Source organism: Mobula birostris, chromosome 3 (assembly GCF_030028105.1).
Source record: "Mobula birostris isolate sMobBir1 chromosome 3, sMobBir1.hap1, whole genome shotgun sequence".
Lineage (NCBI taxonomy): Eukaryota > Metazoa > Chordata > Chondrichthyes > Myliobatiformes > Myliobatidae > Mobula > Mobula birostris.
In genome coordinates, this window is record NC_092372.1 from 42,990,697 (window position 1) to 43,008,378 (window position 17,682).

A 17,682-nucleotide genomic window follows, 5' to 3' on the forward strand; every position below is an offset into this window, starting at 1 on the left:
GAAGTGTGAGTCGGCTGGGGTGATATACTGCATCCAGTGCTCCCGATGTGGCCTTCTATATATTGGCGAGACCCGACGCAGACTGGGAGACCGCTTTGCTGAACACCTATGCTCTGTCCACCAGAGAAAGCAGGATCTCCCAGTTGACACACATTTTAATTCCACATCCCATTCCCATTCTGACATGTCTATCCACGGCCTCCTCTACTGTAAAGATGAAGCCACACTCAGGTTGGAGGAACAACAACTTATATTCCGTCTGGGTAGCCTCCAACCTGATGGCATGAACATTGACTTCTCTAACTTCCGCTAATGCCCCACCTCCCCCTCGTACCCCTTATACCCCTTGCTCATCCTCTGGGTTCCCCCTCCCCCCTCCCCCCCCCCCCCCGTCTTTCTCCCTGGGCCTCCTGTCGCATGATCCTCTCATATCCCCTTTGCCAATCAACTGTCCAGCTCTTGGCTCCATCCCTCCCCCTCCTGTCTTCTCCTATCATTTTGGATCTCCCCCTCCCCCTCCAACTTTCAAATCTCTTACTAACTCTTCCTTCAGTTAGTCCTGACAAAGGGTCTGGGCCTGAAACGTCGACTGTACCTCTTCCTAGAGATGCTGCCTGGCCTGCTGTGTTCACCAGCAACTTTGATGTGTGTCACATGAAGAGTGTTTGATGGCTCTGGGCCTGTACTCACTGGAATTCAGAAGAATGATGGGTGACTTCATTGAAACCTGTTGAATGTTGAAGGGCCTCGATAGGGTGGGTGTGGAGAGGATGTTTCCTATGGTGGTGTAGTCTATGGCTAGAGGATACAGCCTGAAAATAGAGGAGCATCCTTTTAGAAAGGAGATGAAGAACTTCTTTAGCCAGAGAGTGGTGAATCTGTGGACTTCGTTGCCACAGGAGGCTGCAGATGCCCAATTTTTACAAGTCTTAGTGCCATTGCTATTACAAAGGAAAAAGTGCTGGGCAGACTCAAAGTTCTTAAGGTGGATAAGTCACCTAGACCAGATGGACTACGTCCCAGAGTCCTGAAAGTGGCTGCCGAAGATATAACAGATGCATTGGTCATGATCTTTCAAGAATCTTGATTCTGGCATGGTCCCAAAGAATTGGAAAATTGCAAATGTCACTCCACTTCTTAAGAAGGGAGGAAGACAAAAGAGAAGAAATTATAGGCCTGTTAGCCTAACCTCAGTGGTTGGGGAAAGTTTTGCAGTCTATTAAGGATGAGGTTTCAGGGTACTTGGAGACAATGATAAAATAAGTCAAAGTCAGCGTGGTTTCTGTAAAGGGAAATCTTGCCTGACAAATCTGTTAGAGTTGTTCAAGGAAGTAATAAGCAGGGTGGGCAAAGGAGAGGCCTTGGATAAGGTGTCATTTACTTCGATAAGGTGCCACACATGAGCTGCTTATCAAGATAAGATCCTATGGCATTACAGGAAAGATACTGACATGGATAGCAGAATGGCTGACAGGCAGGAGGCGGCAAGTAGGAATAGAAGGGGCCTTTTCTGGTTGACTGCCGGTGACTAGTGGGGTTCTTCAGGGGTCGGTACTGGGAGTGCTACTTTTCACATTGTTTATTAATGATTTAGATAATGGAATAGATGGCTTTGTGGCAAAGTTTGCGGATGGTACGAAGATAGGTGGAGGGGTAGGTAGTGTTGAAGAATTACAGCGCTTACAGCAGGACTTAGACAAATTGGAAGAATGGGCAAAAAAGTGGCAGATAGAATTTGGTGCTGGGAAATGTATGATAATGAATTTTGGTGAAAGGAACAATAGATAATAATCTAAATGGGGAGAGGGTTCAAACATCAGAGGTGCAGAGGGACCGAATTCATCGTGCATGCCTCCCAAACGGTTAATTTACAGGTTGGGTCAATGGTAAAGAAGGCAGATGCGATGTTGGCATTTATTTCAAGGGGAATAGCATATAAAAGCAAGGAGATAATTATAAGACACTAGTCAGGCTGCACTTGGAGTATTGTCGATAGTTTTAGGCCCCATATCTCAGAAAGGATGTGTTGTCATTGGAGAGAGTCCAGAGGAGGTCACGAGGATGGTCTGGGAATGAAGGGGTTAACATATGAGGAGCGTTTGGCACCTCTGGGCCTGTGTTCACTGGAATTTAGAAGAATGTGGGGGGATCTCATTGAAACCTACCAAATGTTGAAAGGACTAAATAAGGTGGATGTGGAGAGGATGTTTTGTCTGGTTGGGTACCCAGAACTAGAGGGCACAGCCACAGAATTGAGGGGCGACCTTTTAGAACGGAGGTAAGGAGGAATTTTTTTAGCCAGAGATTGGTGAATCTGTGGAATGCTCTGCCACAGACTGCAGTAGAGGAAAGTCTGCGGGTGAATTTAAGGCATAAGTTGATAGTTTACTGATCAGTCAAGGCATCAAAGGATATGACAAAAAGGCAGGTGTTTGGGTTTGGTTGGGATCTGGGATCAGCTATGATGGAATGGCAGAGCAGACTCGATGGGCTGAATGGCCTGTTTGGCTCCTATGCCTTATGATCTTGTATATATTTAAGGCAAAGGTTGATAGATTCTTGATTAGTCAAGGCATAAAGGGATTCGGGGAGAAGGCAGGAGATTGAGGGTGAAAAGAAAAATGGATCAGCCTTGATGAAATGGCAGGACAGATTTAATTGTCCAAGTGGCCTAAATTTGCTCCTATGACTTATGGACTCGTATAGATGGGCAGAAAGATCAGCATACATGTAGTGGGTCAAAGTGCCCTTTTCTGTGTTGCACGACTCTGTGGCTTGTCATGTCTTCAAGTTAACTATAATTTTTTTCCCTCATGTTCAAATAATTTCACAGCTGTTTCTTGCAAGCTTTCCAGCTTCTAGTCCACCAGCATCAACTTTCTATTTGTTCTATAATGGATAGCTGGCTGCTACTTACCTCTTGGAACTGCTTCCTTCAGCATCTCAAATGACCCATATTGCTGCCTGACCTCAGAACTTGCATCATAGAGTTACTTAAGTATTGAGAGTTATGTACAATCATGAGTGCTTGAGTTCTTTTGCAGCCTAAGACCCAAAAGGTAAATACACAATTGACATTATTGGGTAACTCTCAAGGACAAACTTGTTATCAGAACATCCTTTCAGTCACAAATTTTGAAAGACTTTTGTTTTAAAGATTAAATTAAACTGATAATTCATTTGCACATTGTAGGAGTTGACAAAGTGCGCCATAAACAAAAACGATTTTTGGGCTTTCCTATTTATTAGCTACACAGCAGTTTATGATACTGAAAATCAAATTCTGCAGCCTGTTATTGGATTTCTTGTGCGTGATTTAGTCCTTTTTAATCGAAATTAGCAAATTTTGTTGTTGTCATAGAGAAAGATGTGCAAAATTGTTTATTTTGGAGCACTGAGCTAATTTGGGTGTTTTGGAGATTGCTGTGTTGTATCTTCCTGTAATTTTAGTGGTTAAATTTATATTTGCTGCAAAGATTCTCTTGTTAACTAACATTAAATTTTAAACAGGAAGTATAATTCGTTGTATGAGGCGACTGGAAGAACTCCTTCGACAGATGTGTCAAGCAGCAAAGGCCATTGGAAACACAGAGCTAGAAAACAAATTTGCAGAAGGTTTGTGTATAAATAACTATTACAGTAAGGAGAGATCCGTCATGTTTGTTATTCTGCAGTCATACATTAACAGACTACAGGGCGTTAGGAAGGAAGTTGAGAAGCAGGACCTCAAAGGTAGTAATCTCGGGATTACTGCCTGTGCCACATGACAGTGAGTATAGGAATAGAATGAGGTGGAGGATAAATGCGTGGCTGAGGGATTGGAGCAGGGCGCAGGGATTCCGATTTCTGGATCATTGGGACAGGTGTAACCTGTGCAAAAAGAATGGGTTACATTTGAATCCCAGGAGGACCAATATCCTGGCGGGGACGTTTGCTAAGGCTGTTGGGGAGAGTTGAAACTAGAATTGCTGGGGGGTGGGAACTGAACTGAAGTGACGGAGGAAAGGGAGGTTGGCTCACAAATAGAGAAAGCTTGGAGACAGTGCGAAAGGGAGGATAGACAGGTGATAGAGAAGGGGCAGGTTTGAGATGTGTCTATTTTAATGCGAGGAGTATTATGAATAAAGCGGATGAGCTTTGAGTGTGGATCAGCACTTGGAGCTATGATGTTGTGGCCATTACAAAAACTTGGATGGTGCAGCGGCAGAAATGGCTATTTCAAGTGCCAGGCTTTAGATGTTTCAGAAAGGACAGGGAAGGAGGCAAAAGAGGTGGGGGTGTGGCACTGTTGATCGGAGATAGTGTCACGGCTGCAGAAAAGGAGGAATTCATGGAGGGGTTGTCTACAGAGTCTCTTTGGGTGGAAGTTAGGAATAGGAAGGGGCCAATATCTCTACTGGGTGTTTTTTATAGACCACTCAAGAGTAACAGAGACATCAAGGAGCAGAAAGGGAGACAGATTCTGGAAAGGAGCAATAATAACAGGGTTGTTGTGGTGGGAGATTTTAATTTCCCAAATATTGATTGGCATCTCCCTAGAGTGAGGGGTTTAGATGGGGTGGAGTTTGTTAGATGTGTTCAGGAAGGTTTCTTGACACAATATGTAGATAAGCCTACAAGAGGAGAGGCTGTACTTGATCTGGTATTGGGAAATGAACCTGGTCAGGTGTCAGGTCTCTCAGTGGGAGAGCATTTTGGAGATAGTGATCATAATTCTATCTCCTTTACCATAGCATTGAAGAGGGAAAGGAACAGACAAGTTAGGGAAATGTTTAATTGGAGAAAGGGGAAATATGAGGCTATCAGGCAGGAACTTGGAAGCATAAATTGGAAACAGATGTTCTCAGGGAAACATACGGAAGAAATGTGGCAGGGGATATTTGCGTGGGGTTCTGCATGGGTACATTCCAATGAGGCAGGGAAAGGATGGTAGGGTATAGGAACCGTGGTGTACAAAGGCTGTTGTAAATCTAGTCAAGAAGAAAAGCTTACGAAAGGTTCAAAAAACTAGGTAATGATAGAAATCTAGAAGATTATAAGGCTAGCAGGAAGGAGCTTAAGAATGAAATTAGGAGAGCCAGAAAAGACCATGAGAAGGCTTTGGCAGACAGGATTAAGGAAAACCCCAAGGCATTCTACAAGTATGTGAAGAGAAAGAGGATAAGACACAAGAGAATAGGACCAATCAAGTATGACAGTGGAAATGTGTGTATGAAACCAGAAGAGATAGCAGAGGTACTTAATGAATACTTTGCTTCAGTCTTCACTATGGAAAAGGATCTTGGCGATTGTAGGGATGACTTGCAGCGGACTGAAAAGCTTGAGCAGGTAGATATTAAGGAAGAGTATGTGCAGGAGCTTTTGGAAAGCATCAAGTTGGATAAGTCACTGGGACCGGACGGGATGTACCCCAGGCGACTGTGGGAAGCAGGGGAGGAGATTGCTGAGCCTCTGGCGATGATCTTTGCATCATCAATGAGGACGGGAGAGGTTCCGGAGGATTGGAGGGTTGTGGATGTGGTAACCTTATTCAAGAAAGGGAGTAGGGATAGCTCAGGAAATTATGGACCAGTGTCCCTTAATTCAGTGGATTGCCAGTTGATGGAGAAGATCCTAAGAGGCAGGATTTATGAACATTTGGAGAGGCATAATATGATTAGGAATAGTCAGCATGGCTTTGTCAAAGGCAGGTCGTGCCTTACGAGCGTGATTGAATTTTTTTGAGGATGTGACTAAACACATTGATGAAAGTAGAGCCATTGATGTAGTGTATATGAATTTCAGCAAGGCATTTGGTAAGGTACCCCATGCAAGGCTTATTGAGAAAGTAAGGAGGCATGGGATCAAAGGGGACATTGCTTTGTGGATCCAGAACTAACTTGCCCACAGAAGGCAGAGAGTGGTTGTAGACGGGTCATATTCTGCATGGAGGTTGGTGACCAGTGGTGTGCCTCAGGGATCTGTTCAGCAACCCCTACTCTTTGTGATTTTTATAAATGACCTGGACGAGGAAGTGGAGGGATGGGTTAGTAAATTTGCTGATGACACAAAGGTTGGAGGTGTTGTGGATAGTGTGGAGGGCTGTCAGCAGTTACAGTGGGACATTGATAGGATGCAAAACTGGGCTGAGAAGTGACAGGTGGAGATCAACCACCTGAGGTGTGTGAGGTGGTTCATTTTGGTAGGTCAAATATGATGGCAGAATATAGCATTAATAGTAAGACTCTTGGCAGTGTGGAGGATTAGAGGGATCTTGGGGTCCGAGTCCATAGGACACTCAAAGCTAATACGCAGGTTGACTCTGTGGTTAAGAAGGCACATGGTGCATTGGCCTTCATCAATCGTGGGATTGAGTTTAAGAGCCGAGAGGTAATGTTGCAGCTATATAGGACCCTGGTCAGACCCCACTTGGAGTACTGTGCTCAATTCTTGTCGCCTCACTTCAGGAAGGATGTGGAAACCATAGAAAGTGTGCAGAGGAGATTTATAAGGATGTTGCCTGGATTGGGGAGCGTGCCTTATGAGAATAGGTTGAGTGAACTTGGCCTTTTCTCCTTGGAGCAACGGAGGATGAGAGGTGACCTGATAGAGGTGTACAAAATAATGAGAGGCATTGAGCATGTGAATAGTCAGAGGCTTTTTCCCAGGGCTGAAATGGCTAACACGAGAGGGCACGGTTTTCTGGTGCTTGGAAGTAGGTATAGAGGAGATGTTGAGGGCAAGTTTTTTTACGCACAGTGGTGAGTGTGTGGAATAGGCTGCTGCGGCAGTGGTGGAGGTGGAAACAATGAGGTCTTTTAAGAGACTCCTGGGCAGGTACATGGAGCTTAGAAAAATAGAGGGCTATGGGTAAGCCTGGGTATTTCTAAGGTAATTCAGCACAGTTTTGTGGGCTGAAGGGCCTGTATCGTGCTGCAGGTTTTCTATGTTTCTATAGTAATTTCGTTTGCACTGGTAAATGACTCGGCGTGTTTTTGACCACTGTATATATTTACCTTCCATGTAAAAGTGGTATACCCTCAAAGGAAATGAGATTATCTCCTCTCCCCAGGTTTGTCTATAATATAGCTTAAGGTATATTTGGACATTAGGCAGATTGAGTGAGGGTGAGGAAAATTCATAAATTTCAGAATGAAACCCTAGCTCTCAGAAGTCTGTCCATGACTGAAGGAAATTTGGAAATGATAGGTAAATGAGGGATGGAGCATCTAAAATGCTTACTTCAGGTAAATTAGAGAAATCATTTTTCTAAATCCCAGTTTGTTTAAGTATAGGAGGAATTCATGCAGTAGTATGAGTTTTCTTCTCGCTCTGAATTAACGTAGCTTGTTTTGAGATTGAGGTCTTGATTGATCATTAGTTAATAAATGCTTCAAACTTGAGCTGTGGTGATCTGTAGCTTAGACTTGTTCATGTACCTTTGAAGGTTGTTTCTCATAATTACTGGATTGCATTGCTAGAGCCTGCAGGACAACAAAAATGGCATCTTTCCAATTGCCTTGCCCACCTTGTTAGTTAAATGTAATACAACTTTGATTGGACACAATGAATATTAACAACTCTTAATCCTACAAAATTTGGGTACTTTGTCACAAAGACAGTAAGATCAAGGTTCCAGAATTAATTCTTTTTGGACTGGAATCTTTTGCATTTATAATACCTTGTCTTGTTACCTCAGAATTCTTGATCTGAAGAATAAAATAAACCAGTGATCTACAACTAGATTACAACTGAATGAAATGTGGCGGAAAGATGTTCAAAATCAGAATCAGGATTATCTTCACTGATGTACGGGTTGTTAAGAAATTTGGTTTCTTTGCAGCAGTACAGCGCAAAACATAATTACTATTAGTTACAATAATAAGTAAATAGTGAAAAAGAGAAATAGTGCGATAGTGTTCGTAGGTTTGTAGAGCCATGCACTAAGATTGAGTGGCCTGACACTTATTAGATAGGGTGCAGAAAAAAATTTAAATGTCATGAATTGCTTCTTGCTTAACATATCCATGGAGCCATAAGATCATGTTGGAGCTGTCAGGAAGAGAGATGCTCCTTTACAGGGAGAAGTTTTTTCTCTATTGCTTTATCTTGCAAATTTCTGCTGGCTGGTAGAGGGTGCAAAGAACGCAGAAAGGAACACACAAAAAGGACAGCTGTTAGAGCACAGTAATTCTTCTCACTTAATTGCTTATGTATTAATTCTTTAATTTTTTTTCAGGCATATCCAAGATCAAAAGAGATATTGTATTTGCTGCAAGTCTTTACTTATAATTTTTTTTTAAAAAAAGGCACTGTCAATGACACTTACATTTAATCACAACGTTTGAAAGGACCCACGAAGAGACCAGTCTTGAATAAACAGTCAACAACTGAGCATTGTCAGAATTTTGAAAGACATTTTATTTTCCATTGAATTTATATATAGTGTGGTCCTCAAGGACCGAAAAGCAAACTTCAGTATTGAAACTGCACATGGGAAAACATTGCTGTTATTTTAATAAACATTTTTACATCTTGAACTACTGTGTGACAATTTATTTCAATAATAAAAGCTTTTTATAAGGAAAGGCACAGTATTAATTAAAATACCTGTATTCATAAACAAAATGTAAATTGTTATATAGGTGTATGTTTATAACATGGGGTGGATTCCAAGAGTATAGCAGGTGTTTATTCATAAAGATAGTTATCTACTTAAGTGACTAGGTGTTTTACTCTGGAAATATGCTTTAAGTTTCACAACACGTACATTCATTGACACCTGCGACAATTCTTTATTGTTGATTATTCCTGGCATAATGGTTTCCTTGTGTTTCATGCAAAGCTGCGTGTGAACTTTCCTCATCTTTTGGTAAAATGCTGCGGTGTTTCTTTTTGAAAAAATCTGACACAAACAGCACCTAGTTGAAAAAATATATAGTATTAGATCACAAACAGAAAATCTGGAGATGCTATTAATTCAAGCAACACACACAAAATGCTGGAGGAACTCAGCAGGTCAGGTGGCATCTACGGGAAATGTTCCAGCCTGAGCCCTTCAGCAGGACCGGAGAAAGAAAGAGTAGATTTAAAAGGTGAGGGAGGAACACAAGGTGATGTATAGAATTAATTATTATTTTCATCTCTCCTAAACTACATTCAAACATACAGTCAGAGTCATTGAAATAGGTTCATTCAGCCCAACACATCTCCATGCTAACCAAGAAGCTATTTGCCTGCATTTAGCCCACATCCCTGTGAATTTTTCACCATCAGAACTGGCCATGTATGTTTAGTGAATGTGGTATGAAAACTGCAGAAGATATGTAGGCAGAAGGCAGAGAAGTGGAAAATGGGATTCAGAACGTGTGTGAGGTAGTACATTTGGAGAAGGAAGAACAAGGAAATAATGGAATGAAAAGCAGTTCATAAAGTGTAGTGTGAAGTAGGAGGGCTTTGTGGGTGAACACAGATCTTTAGATTTAGCAGGATGTAGAAAATGTTAAGGTAGCATATGGAATGTGTGTCCTTTTTGATGTTGGTATGTAAGTTACAACAGAATAATGTGACAGGGTTAGTTAAAAGGGATTTAAGGAGTTCTTTTAAATGTTTGACAAAGTGTGAGGTAATGCATTTTGGGAAGATGGATTCCTTGTAAGACACAGGAAATGGCTGGGTCCTTTAGGAGCACTGATGTGCAGAGAGGTCTTGGGATCCCAGTCCATAGCAGGTGGAAAGGGTAGTGCATAAGGTACACCTGGCTTCATTGGCTGAAGGATTGGGAATTCACTTAGCTGTATAAAATTGGTTAGGCCAGACTTTTTTGTGTATTGTTCTGGTTGCTACATTGTAAGAAGGATGTGGTAGCAACAGAGGCAGAGGAGATTCACCAGGATGGTGCCTGCAAGTTATAAAGAGAGATTGGAAAGGCTGGAATGAAGGTGACCTTACTTCAGTTCATTAAATTACGGACAGGATAGATGGTCAATTTTTTCCATGGGAATTGAGTCCAGAAATAGCACAAATTTTAGATGAGAGGAAAAAGGAACGGGGGGGGCACAGGTTAAAAGTGAAACTAAAGTTTAAAGGAGATTTCAGGATTAAGATTTTCCACACACTTAAAAATTTACATATTATTTAACTATTTATGGTTTTATATTGCTATATTTATACTCTGTCCTTGGTTGGTGCAACTGTAACGAAACCAAATTTCCCTCGGAATCAAAGTATGACTATGACATTGACAAAGTGTGGTTATCTAGAGGAGGATACAATTACAACATTTAAAAGGTTTTTGATAGGAAAACTGTAGAAACATAGAGGTTTAATACAGGGATTAACATAGACATTGCAACCAGCATGGACGGGGTGGGCAGTAAGACCCCATTTCTGTGCTGCGATTCTAGCATTCAATGTTTACACAAAATGCCAACATTTGCCAGGCCACCATATACTGTTCATCATAATTTCTCCTTGAACTGAATGGCTTGTCAAGACAATTTAGCTGGAGATTGTTAGAACTAGAAGCTGATGAAGGACTAAGCAGGTGGGGATGGCAAGCTTCCATCCTGGAAGGACATTCGTGAACCAGATTATAACAATCTGGTTTTGTTACCAAGGCCATCTCATTCTTAATTCTAAAGTTGTTCTAAGTAAATGAATTTTCAATCAGAGGTGGGGTTTAGGTGTGTGAAGTTGAGAAGTGTACGTGGGGTGAATATTTCCCCCAGCAGAGAGACCATGAGGCGTAAAAACAATATTCAGAGTCATAGAGCACCACAGCGCAGTAACAGACCCCTCAACCCAACTAATCTGCACCAAACTGTTTTTCTGCCTGGTCCCATCAACCCGTCCCTGGACCATAGCCCTCCATGCCCCTCCCATCCATGTACATGTCCAAACCTCTCCTAAATGCTGTAATTGAACCAGTTTGCAGCACCTGGAAAGACCAGGAAGATGGTAGGGATCTAAGGTACACTGTTTGAAAAAGGATGGTGGAGGCAATTATCCTCATCGCATGAATCTGAGCACTGGTGTGTAGCCAGTAGAGATACTAACTGCTGAGAAATAGCACAAGGGGCCAAATGACCATCTCCTGCACCATAAATTTCTACCACTCAGTGTGTTTAGATTTTGAATTATGTTATTTAAAACAGAATTCAGGAATAAACCATCACAGAGAAGTCTATGAACTGATGGAATACACAGTCCCTGGACATATTCACTGTACTGTTCATAAGAAAGATAAATCAATTAAACAATTGGCTGGCCGTTCAAGTATCCAGCTTGCTGACAGTAACACTACCCACCTCCACTGGTCCAGATGCAAAGGACATCGTACTGGCCTTCTGCGTCCAGGGGCAACCTTCCCCAAATACCCAGATGGCCTTTGACAGACGAAGAACTAAAGCGGTTTTAAGTTCCTAAATTTCTCTAATATTCACAAGCAATTCTGAACATGGTCAGATCAAATCATTAGAATGCTAAAGCACTGGCTGAGAACCACCACTGGAAAGAATGGAGTCCCTACCCTAATGCAGCCCCAGTTCTAGTATCGATCTCTGCCTGTGGTCCACAATAACAGGTGGGAATAACTCAGTCACCAAGGCCAACGCTTACAGTCAGTCCCGTATCCATGATTTGCTTACCATGGATGGGGATCCATCAATATCTTCTTTTCAGATATTGCCAAACGTTTTGAACATTTTCAGCATTTTTATTATTTCTGAATTTCCAAAAAATTATGTATATTTACTTTAATGATAAACCATTTTATTGAAGACAATGCAATAAAGGAGGAACTTGTTTCTACTTACAACTAGTATTGCTGCAATCGCTCCCTCGATGAGTCCAGTTAACACATCACTCCAGTGATGTTTATAATCAGACACACGTGAAAATCCCACATAAACTGAAGCTGCGATTAAACCAAACTGAAGTGTTGGACGCAGCAGTCTGGACCAGTCACCCACCATCCGTGCCTGCAGGTAAAGCTGATGAAAAAAAGTAAATTTTGGTTAAATCTAGAATATGTTTTACTAAGTTATTAACATGAGTTTTTTTAGTAACTAAAACAAACCCTCTCACTGATTGATCATTATACTTTAATCGATCTGGTCTGGAATGTCCACCTCTACTTAATAATTTACTTTGCACTACTATTCTCAAACTCAAAGGTCTTGTTCTCACTTATGGTGAAAACCCTTTGAGGAAAGTTCTTTTATTTCAACATCCAAGGCAAGCTGTACTTAGGATTAAAATATGAAAAATAATTATATAATACTGTAAACAACAGGAATTCTGCAGATGCTGGAAATTCAAGCAACACACATAAAAGTTGCTGGTGAACGCAGCAGGCCAGGCAGCATCTATAGGAAGAGGTGCAGTCGACGTTTCAGGCCGAGACCCTTCGTCAGGACTAACTGAAGGAAGAGTGAGTAAGAGATTTGAAAGTGGGAGGGGGAGGGGGGGATCCAAAATGATAGGAGAAGACAGGAGGGGGAGGGATGGAGCCAAGAGCTGGACAGGTGATTGGCAAAAGGGATATGATAGGATCATGGGACAGGAGGTCCGGGAAGAAAGACAAGGGTGGGGGGGACCCAGAGGATGGGTAAGGGGTATATTCAAAGGGACAGAGGGAGAAAAAGGAGAGTGAGAGAAAGAATGTGTGTATAAAAATAAGTAACAGATGGGGTACGAGGGGGAGGTGGGGCATTAGCAGAAGTTAGAGAAGCCGATGTTCCTGCCATCAGGTTGGAGGCTACCCAGACGGAATATAAGGTGTTGTTCCTCCAACCTGAGTGTGGCTTCATCTTTACAGTAGAGGAGGCCGTGGATAGACATGTCAGAATGGGAATGGGATGTGGAGTTAAAATGTGTGGCCACTGGGAGATCCTGCTTTCTCTGGCGGACAGAGCGTAGGTGTTCAGCAAAGCGGTCTCCCAGTCTGCGTCGGGTCTCGCCAATATATAAAAGGCCACATCGGGAGCACTGGACGCAGTGTATCACCCCAGCCAACTCACAGGTGAAGTGTCGCCTCACCTGGAAGGACTGTCTGGGGCCCTGAATGGTGGTAAGGGAGGAAGTGTACGGGCATGTGTAGCACTTGTTCCGCTTACACGGATAAGTGCCAGGAGGGAGATCAGTGGGGAGGGATGGGGGGGGACGAATGGACAAGGGAGTCATGTAGGGAGCGATCCCTGCGGAAAGCAGGGGGTGGAGGAAAAGATGTGCTTAGTGGTAGGATCCTGTTGGAGGTGGCGGAAGTTACGGATAATAATATGTTGGACCCGGAGGCTGGTGGGGTGTTAGGTGAGGACCAGGGGAACCCTATTCCTTGAGGGGGCTTCCCCTCCTCCGCTATCAACTCTGCTCTTAAACGCATCTCCCCCATTTCACGTACATCTGCTCTCACTCCATCCTCCCGCCACCCCACTAGGGATAGGGTTCCCCTGGTCCTCACCTACCACCCCACCAGCCTCCGGGTCCAACATATTATTATCCGTAACTTCCGCCACCTCCAACGGGATCCCACCACTAAGCACATCTTTCCCTCCACTTTCTACGCGATCACTCCCTACGCGACTCCCTTATCCATTCGTCCCCCCCCCCCATCCCTCTCCACTGATCTCCCTCCTGGCACTTATCCGTGTAAGCGGAACAAGTGCTACACATGCCCTTACACTTCCTCCCTTACCACCATTCAGAGCCCCAAACAGTCCTTCCAGGTGAGGCGACACTTCACCTGTGAGTCGGCTAGGGTGATATACTGCGTCCGGTGCTCCCGATGTGACCTTTTATATATTGGCGAGACCCGACGCAGACTGGGAGACCGCTTTGCTGAACATCTACGCTCTGTCCGCCAGAGAAAGCAGGATCTCCCAGTGGCCACACATTTTAACTCCACATCCCATTCCCATTCTGACATGTCTATCCACAGCCTCCTCTACTGTAAAGATGAAGCCACACTCAGGTTGGAGGAACAACACCTTATATTCCGTCTGGGTAGCCTCCAACCTGATGGCATGAACATCGACTTCTCAAACTTCCGCTAATGCCCCACCTCCCCCTCGTACCCCATCTGTTACTTATTTTTATACACACATTCTTTCTCTCACTCTCCTTTTTCTCCCTCTGTCCCTCTGAATATACCCCTTACCCATCCTCTGGGTTCCCCCCCCCCCCCGCGCTTGTCTTTCTTCCCGGACCTCCTGTCCCATGATCCTCTCGTATCCCCTTTTGCCTATCACCTGTCCAGCTCTTGGCTCTATCCCTCCCCCTCCTGTCTTCTCCTATCATTTTGGATCTCCCCCTCCCCCTCCAACTTTCAAATCCCTTACTCACTCTTCCTTCAGTTAGTCCTGACGAAGGGTCTCGGCCCGAAACATCGACTGCACCTCTTCCTAGAGATGCTGCCTGGCCTGCTGCGTTCACCAGCAACTTGGATGTGTGTTGCTTATATAATGCTGTAACTGGCTTTTCATTAAATGAATTAAATCTTTGTGACTGGTTTCAGGATTATGCACATTATTAAAATAAATATTACCATTACAGAGAATCTTGTGTATTGTTATGGTGTGATAAATCTCACCTTTCTATAACCTATAGCTGTGCAAAAATTAATGACACAGGTCTGGGTATTATGAGCCACTACTAAGGGGCTGCGATGGCTGGGTCTCGAGGAGGAACCAAGATCCTTTTAGAATCAAGAGAGATTTTATCTTCTCTATATTATATTTCTAATTTCACCACAAAGGCCTTTAACTATTAAGCACATCCTTGATACTTACACAGGTCTATAAATTGAACTCTACTTCATTAAGGAAAGCTTAAATAACAGTGGACTAGTGAATAGCATCTTGCTCCTGTTCACTCTGCCTTAAAATGTATTCCCTTCTTCGCTGAAGACTTGTACAGAAAGATGATTTCACAGGTACCAGCCAACAAACCAGAGTGAAACTCAGGTTCACACATGCACCGTGAAAGGAAATCAGTCGGGAGCCACAGGTTGCAGCTCTAAATATCCCATCCAATTCACCTTGTATGTGGTATTCCACTAGGAAATGTCATGGTATTTGTGCTTCAAAATAACCTTCAGCACACTGTCAAACCAAGAAGGGAAGTCAGCTCTCCATTCATTTGGAGAAGTGTAAATGTTCTTCCTTTAATCGGCTTTTAGCACATTTGGCACACAAAATACAGAATAAACCAAATCGAAATTTCATTTTTTTTAAACAGTAAATGGTTTACTTCAAATGAAAGGCAAGGAAGAGAAAACTAAAGTTCCGAGATTGATCTGAATTAAGAAAATTTTATTCCCTTTAATGTATTGCTTTTATGTGTTTTGAGGGCTTTTTCCTGGTTTTTGGCTTATTAATGATAGAAAGTTAAACAGAAGTCACTCCCTTTGCCACCTCTACTGCATTATAGTAAAAATGAAAGGAGCCTCGATTAGAGGATATAAGCAACATTCCAGAAATGGTTGTAAAACAAGATTGAAAGGTGTTAAGAATGTTTTTGGAGTTAGTAGGTATAGCAAATAAATTCAGCAAATGATCAGTTTTCTGATGTGAATATGAAATGTGGATTAAATCTAAAATGCAGCTCTGAACAATGGTTCCACAGAACCATGAACCACAGTTAATTGGAAGACCAGACAATACTGATTAAATTTGTTATCTGGACGTCTATCATGTAGGTGTGAAGAAGGAGCTGTGCAATTCAAAAGAAACTTTGTAACTGTGGAATTGTCATTGGATCTGTAGCATATAAAATGTTGTGCAGTGTTGGGTCAGGCTGGCCTTTGAGTCTCAATATGATGCCTGCTTCATAACAACCTGTACTTCTCTCCGGTGACTTTCTTCATGTGACAACAGAAGGAACTTGGAGAAATTACATTCACCAGAACAATGTTACTGAGCAAACTATTGGAGCAGTAGCTGACAAGCCCATGCCCTGATGGGCTTCATCTGATGGTCTTAAAAGAAGTGGTTACTTAGATAGTTGATGACTTGGTTTCAATTTCCAAAATTCCTTGGTTTGGGGAAAGATTTCATTAGATTGAGAGGTGTCCTAGTTCATGCACGGAGCAAATATCAGAACGTAGCTTCAGCGAGTTCTCGGGAAAGCCAGCAGAATGTTATCGTTTTATTGCTACAGAAATTGTATACACAAGTAGGGGGAATGCACCCTAGTGCATCAGTATGTTAGTGAGCAACATCTGCAGTATTTTGCACAATGTTGGCCCAAGCTCCCAAACTTGGGCCTCTAAACCTCCTTCTGCAACCGGGTCCTTGACTTCCTCACCAGGAGACCACAGTCTGTGAGGATGGGAAGTAACATCTCCTGCTCGCTGACAATCAATACTGGTGCACCAGTATTGCAACAACAGCCTTGTACTCAACATCAGTAAGACAAAGGAATTGATTGTGGATTTCAAGATGGTGAAGTCGAGGGAACACACCACATTCCTCATCGAGGGGTCAGCAGTGGAAAGGGTGAGCAGTTTCAAGTTCCTGGGTGTCAACATCTCTGAAGGTCTATCCTGGGCCCAACGTATTGATGCAATTACAAAGAATGCATGACAGTGGCTATATTTCATTAGGAACTTGAGGAGACTTGGTATGTCACAAAAGATACTCACAAATGCAGAGAGTATTCTAACCGTTTGCATCACCGCCTGGTACAGAGGGGCCACTGCACAGGATCGGAAAAAGCTGCAGAAAGTTGTAGTCTCAGCCAGCTCCATCATGGGTGCCAGCCTCCCCAGCAGCGAGGCCACCTTCAAGAGATGTCTCAAAAAGATGGCATCCATCATTAAAGATCCCCGTCAGCCAGGACGTACTTTCGTCTCATTGCTACGATCAAGGAGGTGGTACAGGAGCCCGAAGACACACACTCAATGTTTCAGGAACAGCTTCTTCCCCTCCACCATCAGATTTCTGAATGGACAATGAACCCATGAACACTATCTCACTATTTTTTCCTCTGTTTTTGACCTACTTATTTACTTTTTATGTATATATATTTATTATTGTAATTGATAGTTTTTATTATGTATTGCAATGTACTGTTGCTGCAAGACATCAAGCTTCACGACATGCCAGTGATATTAAACCTGATTTTGATTCCGATTCTAATTCTTTTAATCGAGGTAGCTTACATTATCTGGAATGGCCAGGTTACCTTATGAGAAATGGTTGGATGGGCTAGGCTTTCACCTGCTAGAGTTTAAAAGAGCGAGAAGTGAGCTGTTTGGAACTCACGAGATCCCGAAGAGTCCAAACAGGAAGAGGGCTGGGAAGAACAAAGATGAGGCAATTTTCTTCTCTCAACGGATGCATTGTTTGAAATCCTACCCTGCAGAAGCAGAGTTGCTGAATATGTTTAAGGCAAAGCCAGATAAATGTTTGCTTATCAAGGGGGTGAAATGGGGAGACGGGAAAACAGAGGTAAGGTTACAATGAGGTCAGTCGCAATTTTATTAAATGGCAGAGCAGACTGAGTAGCCTATCCCTTGCTCATAATTCATGTTTGCATATTCAAATAACTGCTACAAGGGAATAAGATTACAGTATCTTGAATTATAATTTGCATTTTTGAAAGTAATTCTTGGAAGTTTAACTTAATTTAAAAATGTACTTAAACATAGCAATTTCCTTTCAACAAATTCATCTTAGCAAGTTCATGCTGTCTCAAAGTGCA

The 17,682-nt window shown here is 42.7% G+C and overlaps 2 protein-coding genes across 4 annotated transcripts in view; one reads left to right on the top strand and one right to left on the bottom strand.

The window, feature by feature from the left end:
- Positions 1-8,519, top strand: part of mtrex (Mtr4 exosome RNA helicase) — a 123,701-nt gene extending 115,182 nt beyond the window's left edge. The window contains exons 26-27 of the mRNA XM_072252521.1: positions 3,511-3,615; positions 8,219-8,519. Coding sequence (XP_072108622.1) covers positions 3,511-3,615; positions 8,219-8,271 — 158 coding nt within the window. The 3' untranslated portion in view covers positions 8,272-8,519. The remainder of the gene's footprint in view (positions 1-3,510; positions 3,616-8,218) is intronic.
- plpp1a (phospholipid phosphatase 1a) overlaps positions 8,377-17,682 on the bottom strand; it is a 113,534-nt gene continuing 104,228 nt past the window's right edge. For all 3 annotated transcript variants that reach the window (XM_072252523.1, XM_072252524.1, XM_072252522.1), the window contains exons 5-6: positions 11,796-11,972; positions 8,377-8,900 (exon numbers count right to left, since the gene is read on the bottom strand). In XM_072252523.1, coding sequence (XP_072108624.1) covers positions 8,775-8,900; positions 11,796-11,972 — 303 coding nt within the window. In that variant the 3' untranslated portion in view covers positions 8,377-8,774. The remainder of the gene's footprint in view (positions 8,901-11,795; positions 11,973-17,682) is intronic.